This window comes from Bombus vancouverensis, chromosome 6, assembly GCF_051014615.1.
Source record: "Bombus vancouverensis nearcticus chromosome 6, iyBomVanc1_principal, whole genome shotgun sequence".
Taxonomy (NCBI): Eukaryota; Metazoa; Arthropoda; class Insecta; order Hymenoptera; family Apidae; genus Bombus; species Bombus vancouverensis.
In genome coordinates, this window is record NC_134916.1 from 11630018 (window position 1) to 11642743 (window position 12726).

Here is a 12726-nt window from a genome sequence, read left to right on the forward strand (position 1 = left end):
ATTGTGTGCCTTGAATCTTTTTATAAAGTAATCGATATCACGTTGAATCGCCTCGAATGTATCGCTAACTAAACTAAGGTCCTTGAAAGGGATTATTTAAGGAATTATTACTTAGACGAAAATAAAGTACGGTCGTATCGAATAAGATTTTCGTGACACATTCCACCAAATATACTTGTTGCGTTTTCAAGTTCAAAGAGATGGATTATGTTCGTCGATTATGGCGCGTCTTCACGATATAATCATTCTTACATAAAGTGTTCTTACGTGGTTTAAACAAAATGTATAAACGTAAGCGTTTACCTTCGAATTACGAGAGAAAGAATCATCGATGTAACGTCGTGCCACTGAAAGTATCGTTTAATGGCGGTGGTCCTTTACTGCGTTGTTATTGCGAAAGGTCAACTCGAGCGCCATCTAGCTAAAATCTTGAAACTTTCGAAGATACTACAACAGTTTATCCTGAATCGATAAAATCGTATTAGACATTTTCGATGTTCATAAAAGGGGAATCTACTTTACCATCGAACGAATACAATTCTCATCTACTGTCGGCAACATAAAATTACAGCCGAAGCATATTCATAAACGAAACTAAGTTTGCTTATTGCGAATAAATAATTTCGATACTTAAAACGTAGCTATGGATAGAGAAATCCATTGTACAATTTCAAGCAAACAATTATAAACAACGCAACGTAGTCTACCCCAAAATAAGAGTAATATACGATAATTCGAAGGAAAGTATTCCTAAAGAATGTCATTTAAGAAACGCATCAACACTCTTTCTCCGATATGGTGCACATGTGAAAGTATAGAAAAGCACAGGTGAAGCATATGCACAGGGGAGTTCTTCCGCTTTTAGCAATCGTAAAGCGCAGGTGTACGCAGTTGTACAATGAACAATGCTCTCTGGAACGAATACCGTTCTTGTAACGGTCGAACACGGCTTTTTGTCAACGAAAAACGCATAAAAATGAAAGCAGGATTGTAGTTACAATGTATGCGTGTTTTCACGAATTGTTGTTTCGACAAACATGTCAGAACAACGAAATGTATGTATGTACACAGTGAATCTTGAAAATACTCGAACAGTTGATTATCATAATCGTATTTATAAATCTCGGAACGAAAATTGAAGACGTATAGAGAAATTGTTCGCTACATTAGTAATCCATATTATTTAGTGAGATCATCTTTAGCACTGATTATATTATCTTATACATTTAAGACCACCAGTCGTGCTGTATACTGATTAATTTACCGAATGTATGTTCACAATGAATGGTTTGTAACTTCCATATACTACATTTCCGGATTGGTTTCGAATTTTACGAACATGATCATGATAATCGGGTTTCAGTTACAGCGCTAATAAAATATCGAAACGTTTCGTATAACAAACTTGATACATTCGTACAAAATTTCTACGATACACGTTCGAATATTTTCATGATCCGTCGTGTACATTTCCGATTTTCAGACGTCTCGTTCGCTGGAGCGATAATTCGTTCGAACGCGTTTCCATCTTAACTTAGCATAACGTCGACACGGTGTCATCAACGTCGCACAGGATACACGATCGACAAAAAACGAGTCTCGGATCGGTGCAGATTGATGCATATTTAGCGCCACGGCTTGGTGAACCCATTGCTAATTGCGGTGCGTTGACGATTCGAACGTAGTGCACGTTAAATCGTATGAAACAATCACGGAATATTTGAATACTTAATCGTAGATTCGATCGGAAACGAATATAAAATAGCCGAGTATCCGATGCGAACACGAACACGAATACTTTGAGGGGTTGCAGGGAAGAAGGAAAAAAGTTCCCACTCAGGGACACTGGACGGCTAATGTTATTTCCCATGAAGCCAACGAAGCGCGGACGGGGAACTGATCGCGCGTGCAAAGTTTAAATTTCGTGAATTCGATAGCTCGATCGAAGTTGGAGAACGCGTGCATCGACGGTCACGTGAGCCATATGGTTCACGTGCCCCCAGCATGGAAATAATGGGCCACGATTACACAAAGAACACCCTGTCGAAGGATATTCGTGTCGCAGACCTGCGTTACACGACGCGTGGCTCGTTAACCTATTAAGAGTCAAACCATACAGTTTGATTTTATAAATATTTTTTACATTTCATAAAATTCTAGAATCTGGATGATAACGAGGAAGATATTGGAGAAGGACTTGTTGCGACTCTTTTTCGTAACTACAATGTTGAGGACGGGGAATTCGATAACGAAAATTGATCGAAAAATCTTGCAAATGAAATATTGTATAGAAGATACAACGGTGAGCTTTGATGGATTAATGACATTACATGGAACACACGTTCAACAGAAACATGTTCTGAAAATCTAGAGAAGTATCTTATTCGCAGGAGTTTGCGACAAAGGTGCGATTACCTTCAAATGTCCGATATAAATTTTATTAATTCGAGCGTGAATAATTTTCAAATTTCTCCGAATCGGACGGATCGAAAACGCGAAGAAGAAACGTTCGCCGTGCGAAACCTTTTCGCTGACAGGAAAGACACGTGCCCATCGGTCGTCCCTTAATCCGGAAGCAAATACCAACGGAAATGTCTTCAAGGGATTCCCTCGGTCATTTCCTACCGGACGTACCGTATCTCAAAATTCGCGCTCAAAATTGCTTAACGCGAAATATTTTTCCTAAAAAAAAAAAAAATAAAAAAGATGCAACTCTAGAAGTAAATATTCGTATTGTACTAATAGCGAATGCGTTAAGCGTTTGAACCACTGTGTTCGGTAGCACGAACAAAAAGGGAGAAGAACGAAGATGAACTGGGAATCGTTGGTCATTTTCACACGCGAGCGTCAAAGGGGAAGGTTCTGCAAGAGTAGCTTGTTTACGGAACATAAAATTCGCGCGTAAAGTCGCACCGTCGCGTCGTCGACGACGTCGTTCGTTTCGCGCGTTCGCACCTGTCGCGTGTGAACCAACGAAAAGTTTCGCTCGATTTCCCCGGACTGCGGCGTTTTTTTACATTCGTATGCTAATCTCACGCGTTACGCTCGTAACTCGAGGAAATTTAGTTAACGCACAAGTTAATATCCGCGTAATTGCGAGCGGTCAAAGGAGAATATACACTTTGCGCGTTACGCGCCAAACTTCAAATCGAATTTACGCGTTTCCTCCAGTTTCGCTAAAAACTGCGCGGTTAATCGGGATGCGTGTCATTGACAGTTCAACCCTTATATGAGCAACCGAAATAACAACTCACGTCGATGTAAAGGTGTTTAAAGAAGTAAGATCCAGAGCGATTTTGCGATATATCCGTAAGAGCGTAAACAATTATTAAAGGACAAATAAAAATGTCTATTCCGCTATCGACACAAGGGTTGTTCGAGGATTACATTTTTTTGTCGCATCGCATACTCCCGTTCCCCAATGAAGCGTTGTTTCGTCGCGTTTTACGTTTCATGTTCGCCGTATCAAATTTAGCACGTCAATGTTATAATAATAATAAAACTAATAAATTGACATGCGAATATTTTTCACAGGCGTCGAAACATTGTAACGTAGTAAACGAGAAATAGCTGTACGAGTCAGAACTCTTGCTAGGGTTGCTCGAATTTGGCAAAGAAAATGTCGGATAATCGCTGGAGAACGCACAGGGCGTAAGTACAGAAACCGATATCGTAGCGGGGAAGAAAAATGTGAGGTATAACGTAATAGCGTTATCCGATGCGGCTTTCGTTCCGGTAAATTTCAACGAGCATGCCGCGTCGAGGATCCGCGCGCGGTAATACGCGGGCGTACAGCGTTATTACGAATTTGCATATCCGAGATACGCGGGCTGCTTCCCTCCTGCAACAAACTCCGCTCCGTGCGGAGCTCCACTCGTTAATTTAACTTCCTCTCGTGTTACCGTGCGTGGACGATCGCGCGTGCACGTACATAGAGGCGCGCTTGTGCATGCTGCGAGTTAAACGTATCGCGACCTGGAGCAATCGTCGCGATTAAACGATACCTTCTATGATCCTGTTCTTCCTAAAGGAGGAGTCGCGCGTCTGCACGTGTTCTCTACGTTTCCGTTACGTGGTGTCGCGTCGTCGACCGAATCGAAGTTACAGAAACGACTGACTTAATCGAGAAATTGTACGAGGTTTGCGTTCGATGTTTCAGGTTTGATTTATATTTTTCGGTTCATACTCGGGCTATAGGAAAAGCATTAACACGTAAAGTAATTGGAAACTGACGTTGTGTCTAAATCTTCTAACGGAAAGATTTTCCCAGAATAGGCAGATATCGTTGATAGAATATTCTACACTACTCGTTGAATAAATTCGTCATTGAAATAAATTAAAGTTTCAATATAGATTACGTTTCAAAAATTGAAAGTAGACATTCTTTTCACGGTTTCTTTCTTATCTTATGTAGGTATTATCATTTGATCGAGTTTAAAAGACGCACGGAGAACGATAGACTAATTTCCAGCGAACACTTGAGAAATAACGCTGTTGTTCGCACATTACATAATCGATGCGAAATTGATGTTTGCGGTGCCTCTCAAAAACATACGGTAAGTGCAGACACGTCGATAGAGGAAATTCGTGTCACGCATCGAGCAATCGACGTATCCGTTCATTTCCTTTGTTCGTCCACCTTTCACAGCGCATTGTGGGTAACCGCTCGTCCGTAAAAGTCCAGTAGAGGTCCAGAAAAGGGTTAGCAACCCTTGAAGAGTGTCTTTGACAGATGGTCGATCGAGCAATACCGATCGATAAGATCGATCTGTTGAAATTTAGTGGATACAACTCCACAGGAAACGACTATCGCAGAAAATGTCGCCAAAGTACTGCAGGATAAACCTCGAACGGTTAGCCGTGCCATCGTGCACATTTCTATCGGTTCGATCTGCGTTCCGTTCTGTGTTTATACTTCCTCTCTCTCTCTCTCCCTCTGTTTGGCGTGATTCTTAATCCTTTTAAGCGCATAAAAGAAAGCATGCTGGTACACACACATTGAAAATAAAGAAAGAATGCACCATAGCATAGCGATTATACGCAACGTTGACATGCGTCGTGTATTTTAACTCTGATTTCGACGCACAGAGACGATTAGTAATCCGTGGACGTAACGCTTTGCAGCTTGCAGAAAACACGTGGCGTGCATCTCTGGTTGAATGACTTGAAAATGGTTGGGTCTGAAGGTTGCCTGAGTAACCGGCTCCCCCGCAAAGCGGTGGTTACTTGGCGAATTTGGAAAATCCCTGTGACGAAAATTACAGTCAGCGCACAATGCCCAATGGTCGCGGCCAACGATCGGTTACAAGATCGTTCTTTGCCGCTATTATTAACGAACGAAACGGGCCACGTCGTTTACCGATGGACAAACATCGTTGTAGAAAGGGCTTGCCGGTTTCCCTTTCTTCGTGGCATGAAAACGAGATCGCTTAGGATTCTAAAAGAGGCAAACAGAGGAACGACTAACATCTGGTCGTACCAAATTGACCATTGCGCATACTGTCGTAAATTCTTGCGGAAGATCAAAGGATAACTTTATTTTGCGCGAAACAGAGAGTTACCGGTTTTTTAGTGCCTGGTAAGAAAATATCAAAAAACGACGTATATATAGTATCGTTGGATACATATTAATTTGATTTAATTTGAGTCGACATTTTTCAATATACAGAGTCGATTGCGTCCTGTGTATAATTGCGTATATATAAAACACTTATTTATGTGAAAAATACGCTCAGAAAGCTTCCAGACTAATGTTATTTACAAGAGAAAATTCTACTATTTGCTGTTTAACAGCGTCCTTCCTTCTCTCTGCACGCTTACGACAACGTTTGTAAAGCCGCTGGAAACATCAGAAACATTCTTCTTTTTGAAATACCATTTAAAATTTTTATTCTGCTTTTAATTGGTTCCGCTTTCGAAACGAATATCTTTCATGACTACGTAGCCTCAATTACGAGAGGAGGAAGAAGTTGACCGGAACCAATGAGCAATTTTCGCGGCAAAGATGAAATGACGATTATCGAAGTGTAAAACACCACATTACCTGACTCATCGGATCCATCGCTGTTTTAAATGATATTTCAACAGAAGAATTTTCCAGATATTTCCACTGGCTGTATCGTTACACAGACGTGGACGTATATAGAGAAAAGCAGACTGCGTTGAATATCGGAAAAGAAGACTTACCTGTAAATAACATCGATCTAGCGATTTTTTGATTATACTGCGAATAACGCGATCGCTGCAGAAAATGAACGGAGGATTCATTTTTATTATTCGTTTGTATGATTATCGGAGTTCGTAACTATGTAATAACGCGATCAACTTGGTACAAGTTGGTAGTATACTGGCGAAACGGTGGTCTGGAGAGAAGAGAGGAAAAGAAAGAGGGAGAAAGAGGGAGGAAAAAATCAGGCGAAACCGTGAATTAGGCAGCTGCCAGGAACAATAACGGGTAAAAGAGAGCGAAGGGTTGCCTTTGCTTAATACACGGTTAATGTGGATTGTCGTGGGCGCGTGCAACCACATCCTGTCCAATTTTTGTCACGCTTGCCACGTTCTTTTTCAATTTCACTCGGTTCTTACGCCCACGTCGAACACATGAAGGGGGTTCGTCAAAATCGCAACCACCCACGAACTACAAAAATCAGGGGAGAGTTCGAGGCATTATATTGTTCGCTGATGCTTACGGTTAACCACTGTACGTATGAATCGATAGCGACGGCTTTATCGTGATACAGAAACGGAAAACCGTGATAAGAGGTATCGGTTGCAACCGACATTCCAAAAATGCACATATATCGATCACTTTACCGTTAATTGTTTCCTGTTATTTATTTTAGTTTTTCGATCAGTTCCTAGTTTAGTTTTGTCGAGTTCGTTGTTATCTACCATTATTGATTTGTTTCTTCGTAGCAGCGGTATGAGAACTATGTAATTAGATAATTTTTATCGTAGTTATCGATCGACTAATGTTACATATGATAAGGTACAGCGTGAGGAAATTAGTCAAATTAATTGAAATATAAACATTATGAAAGTTCTAGACAAAACTAGGGAGAAGCATGCGTTCTAGATATTGTCCTTGAGGTAATAATACGTCGCTGTAGTGAATTATAAAAATATATTGGCGAATGAAAATATCGAATGAAACGTGTATTATCTCGGTCTATCAGAAAATAAGCGATAACATTGATACATGTATGTTTAAGAGTAGGGATAAGCTGATTCCTTTATATTCACTAGCATATACGTTTTCTTTCACTTTCAACCTGTTTACCATAAAATCAAATTATCTTGTGGAATATTTAAAGTCGCGAGTAATTAAAATTATCAGAATCGAATAAGACAGTATATAATTGTGAAAGAAATATGAATCGACGACAATTGGGATTGTTATTTTTATCTACCTTAATCGTTATCAGTAAGATCATATAATGTATTTAATGTCGCAATTGCTTATAATTTGTTAAGTGTTAAATACAAAAATAATTTTTATTATTAAATTTAAAGCTAACGACGTGTATATAAATGTATATAAAAGTGGTTTAATGTGTATCACGTTATAAAAAGTTTCAGCGTTCTCTCAGAACATTAATGGACAAGAATTGGCATCGAGATTAGAAAACAAAAATGTGATGAATATCGAGGAAAGGAAACTACTAACAGAAAGGGATTTTTCGTACGTCGTACGTAACACGATAACAACAGTGCCGTGTATTTTGGCAAATATGTCAATTATCGTTACGATCCCGTATAATAATGTATGATCTAAATATGATATATTTTTTATATTGCGTATAATGGTTATGAGTAAATCAATATGATGCATTAAAATTGTCATTACAGAAACCCAATAAAAACTTAAGTGTTCCAGTCAACGCTATAGTCGGTGGTCATTGTTCATCTGTAATATCAGAAATGAAACTAATTTGGAATGAAACTAACACTGACAAAGAAAACACAATTAAATTTACATTTATCAACGACCAGGAAAATTTCTCGCTTTTTTCTATCGGTCTCAATATATACCCAAAAGAAGATAATTCTATTAATTCAAAGGGTAAAATTTAGTGCTAAATACCTCTTTCTACGCCACATCTTATACTCCATAATTTTTTTAGAAACGTATACTTTAGGCGATCCGTTTAACGCAACATCAGGTACCGATCTTCGTTTATTCGTTACACCCGTTACGGATGGAATTTATAAGTGCGGCAAAGAAGAGGAAGTGAAAGTTGGTAACGCAACAATAAAAATAAAAGACGTTTCTTTAATCGAATTTTATAATAACAGCGATATTTCTGCGCCCAAAGGTAAATTATATCTATGTTATCTTTGTACGATTTGTAATAGATATTACGTGTTATTTTATTAGGACCTAATAATAGAATAATAATAATCGGAGTATGGAAGAATGGGAAATCTAATAAACATTTATCGTTTTGTAGGAGAGCAATGCTCCGGTGAAAAACAAACTCCAACGTTTCCTTACGTTTTAAGGGATAAAAACAGCATCATATGTACATTAGCAAAAATGTCAATTTCTTTGAAGATACCATACAGAAAGAACGATACGCAAGTAAGAATTGAGATATGAAACATCTCTTAAGTTAGAATACTTTTATATAAATTAATTACGTTTCTTTAGTACGATACTGCGATTATAGAAGTTCCAACCACACTTAATGTTTCCGGAACGTGTGACTCTTCAAGGGGAACTTCTATTATGATATTAAACTGGAACCCAGAAGTGTCGAAAACTGAATCGACATTTGCAAATGAGAAAACAAATACACTTGTACTTCATTCACAGAGAGACGATATAGACAGCCACGTTTCTGTGATTACTGCTAACATTTTTATAGATAAGACGCATTTTAATGATGCTCAGAGTATGCGTATAAATTACCGCACCATTAAAAATATCTGTTTTTTTTTTATTATTTATGCTAAAACATGATAAATCCGTTAGACGCAGGTGAAGTCATTCAGATGGTTGCGCCATTTAAGAATCTCTTTTCCGCACCCGCCAAAAATGGAATCCATAGCTGCCCTGAAAAAGTATTTACGACGATAGGAGGAATTACCGTAACCATGCGCAATGTTCTCTTAGTCGCCTTCGATGCCCAACAAGATTTCGCATCGAAACAAGGTAAAATATTTTCACCATCAACCGAGACAAATCTAACATGATACTTCAAGCGATTGATGAAAAAATTGGTTACACGCACACGTAACATGCAATTGGTTACAAAAATGAAACTAAATCTGAATATTTCAGTAACCGACTGTAGAAGTGCATATTTTGAACGTGACTTCACGTATATTGTACGGCGAAATGATACTGGTATACCTTGCACCTTGGCGAGAATGTCGATTGACGCAACAGTACTGTACAAAAATGTAAATTTCTAAAACATGTGATATGCTTTTGGTCTGCTACTGTTACAGCAACATCGACTCATATGCTACATTTTACAGAATAATAGAACACTAAACGTCCCATCTACAGCTGTTGTTAGCGGTAATTGCGGTAATAAATCTTCTGAAATGACACTAAGCTGGTCAGAATCAGACAAAAATAATACGATGAATACAATTACATTTCATATTGGTAAAAATGAGACTAACTTCTTCGTTTATCAAGTAGCGGCCACCGTGTATTATAATAAAGATGGTATGTTGTGCCACTATGTTTAGGAATCATTCGCGTATCACTAAACTGCGGATTTTTATGTATCTATAGGAGGATTGAAAATGCAAAATTGCATAGAACGCGCACAGTACGAAAAAATATATAAGATATCCAAAATATAGTGCTTTCTGTGATATTTGGTAGATAAAACAATTTTTTACCGAGGTTCTAATTTCTTAATTACATTCTTATAAATATGAATTTACATAAGAATTCGCAGTCTATATATCACAAAATCCATGCGCTCTTATATTTTGTAATCCTATTTCACGATTAACGCATCGTAATAATAATTTTAGATAAAACAACAGCTATACAGGGGGAGTCATATAATATGCAGGATCTGTTTTCGGCATCTGGGAATAACGGACTTTATAATTGCGCAAGTCTTATTCACGAAATAAAGGTCGATGATATCTACTTAAAAATAACCAATGTTACATTTATCGCATTCAACACCGAAAGATACCTTAGCTCGAAAACAGGTAAATTAATATTAATCGCGTCAAATTGTACTTAAAAGATTGCAAATTCTTCCAAATACAATAAAAATGCTTTCGTTTTTTTAGTGACAGAGTGTTCTACCAACTCAGGCGAAGATACACCTATACCTTCTGTAACAGGCTATTCTTACGTAGTGACAAATAAGGAAAATGTGTCTTGCATCGCAGCTAATATGTCGATTTCTATAAAAGTACCTTACACAATAAAAAATACATCTACAGTACGTATCTTTCGAATCTAAACTATTTTCATCGCGATACACACTTCGTTCTAATAATATTCATGCTTGGTATGAAATTAATCTTGTACACTCTGTAGACGAACCAAACGGCTTTGATAGTACCGATTGGAAAGCAAGTAAATGTAAATGGCACGTGCGAGAATGAAAAATCTATAATGAATTTAATTTGGACTGAGAATCCAAAAGCTAATTCCCAGTACGAGAACAAAGAAAATAAGGTTACGTTTAATTTTGTGAACGACAGTTCAAATTATTTCATTCGGTCTATGAACCTGTCTATTTACTTAGATGATTATAATTTTCCTGGAGCTAACGGTAAGGTTTCGAAATGTGCTGTAAGAAGTTTTATATTATTATAGTATATTATGTTAATGCTAGTTTGCTCGTAGCTACCGGTTCATATATAAATGTCATAACGGAAAACATCGACATATTCTCCACTCCTCTAAACAATGTGTACAAATGCTCCGATAAAACTTCGGTGAATGCTCAAAATGTCGTCATAACTATCAGCAAAGTTTCTTTGATCGCGTTCAATAAGGCGAGAAATATTACTTCAAGATCAGGTAAAACGAACGTCAATTTTATCGGTTCTATAATTGAAATTTATCATTACTCTTAAATATCTGTATAACGTCAGAAAGATACTAGAGATATTTTTTCAGTGAACTGTGCCAATAATGAGTCAACTGATAGTAATGTTGGAGCCATAGTAGGTGGTATTGTCGGAGGTATTATTCTCGTCGGTATAATTGGATACCTAGGCGTGACGTACAAGAGAAACAGAGGATACGGTGTTTGATAATAAACACCAGTAAAATTTGTGCAATTATTATCTATTATAGAAGTAAGTAGGTTTTAAATTTACCAAGACATTGCAAAATATCGATAAACAATAGGTTTTCATTAGTGATGGGATCAAATGCAGTATGCACAATGTACATATTGATAAATAGACCCATATGATGTACCAACACGCTTACATATGGCGCTGGGAAACTGCATGCTACTTTCGTTAATTATCCTGCTTTAGGAAACAATTCGATGTTTCGACCACCCTTCACGTTCCGTCACGGTTACGCCCACCCCAATTATCTCGTTTACTTGCCAAACTTCAATATGCGTTACGTCATGTGAACGGTCGTGTGAACCAAAAATCGATTTGAATGCAAAATAGTAAAATTGCACGACAATTTTATACTTTCGAAAACAAAATTATTTGCAGTAATATGAGTTTTTCATCTTGCGTATGCTTCTTGATATATTAAAAAAAAAAAAAAAAAATAAATGGTATCTATGAATAAGTGATAGAATACGTCGTTTAATGTAAACCCTGGTAAATATAAGACCGGAAAAAGATCGTATTTCATAGCGATTTTGGGTAAAATAATATCAAATTCTGGACACACCCTCCTTTTACTACCTGGATATCATATCGTATATAACAGATGTTGTAATAAAATCCATGATAATCGGCGTTAATTGCTTGTCGAGAATATTTACGATCTTTTTAACTACGTATGCATCGATCGAAATTTTTTACTTCCGTGGGAATTAAGCAACTATTAGAAAAAAGTTGGTCTAGGTCGTTAAAGATATCCTACTCAATTCAAGCAGTTTTCACCCTCGCAGAAATATCGATCACCATTTCCGTTTTCCCACGCCAAGCAATTGGTTTTGGGCTATTGGCTCCCTGTAATCTCGGAAATAATTGTTTCGTTTTTCGCTTCGATTATGCTCTTTCTGTCGTTTGTTCAGTGAACCAATAAATCAGGAGAGTCCTTTAGGACAGATTTGGTTGATAAAAATATTTGAACACTTATATGTATGATATGTACAATATTAATAAAGATTGAAACAAAATTAAAAACGTACACAGAGAATACAAATATACACTTTGCGCAGATCCCTACAGTGAACAATCAATTCCTTAATTATGTGTTTAAAACGATCATACCGTATATACCAATTTTTTATAAACTGTATGTTTTCAACAAATATCTTGTATCTTATATATATACATTTTCGAATCGACTTCAAATTTTATAAGTATAATCGTGATAATCGTGTTTCATTATAGTACTAGTAAACTAACAAAACATTTTTTTAAACAGACACGATATATTCATAAGAGTTTTCTATTACAAGCGTTCAAGTACTTTCGTAAAACGTTCTAAACATATCCAATCTAATCGTAGTTAATAAAAGTCAAACGGCATCCGTATAGTAAAATTAAAACTTTCAACGTTAAAATTGCCTGAAACTTCTTCGGGTACATATCGCG

The 12726-nt window shown here is 37.2% G+C and overlaps 1 protein-coding gene across 4 annotated transcripts; it reads left to right on the forward strand.

Moving 5' to 3' along the window:
• The first annotated feature begins 7242 nt into the window (after positions 1–7242).
• Positions 7243–12312, forward strand: LOC117155798 (uncharacterized). Of its 4 annotated transcripts, none has more exons than XM_076619419.1 (15): positions 7243–7423; positions 7573–7763; positions 7849–8062; positions 8124–8315; positions 8451–8581; positions 8651–8894; positions 8975–9154; positions 9284–9405; positions 9484–9679; positions 9997–10182; positions 10267–10421; positions 10520–10757; positions 10832–11008; positions 11108–11289; positions 11353–12312. In XM_076619419.1, the coding sequence occupies exons 1-14, from the start codon at positions 7372–7374 to the stop codon at positions 11242–11244; spliced, it is 2415 nt and encodes an 804-aa protein (XP_076475534.1). In that variant the 5' UTR covers positions 7243–7371; the 3' UTR covers positions 11245–11289; positions 11353–12312. The 4 variants fall into 4 exon arrangements, with proteins under 4 accessions (XP_076475534.1, XP_076475535.1, XP_076475533.1 ...); XM_076619420.1 differs by having other exon boundaries at positions 11476–12312; XM_076619418.1 differs by having other exon boundaries at positions 11108–12312.
• The last annotated feature ends 414 nt before the right edge of the window (positions 12313–12726 follow it).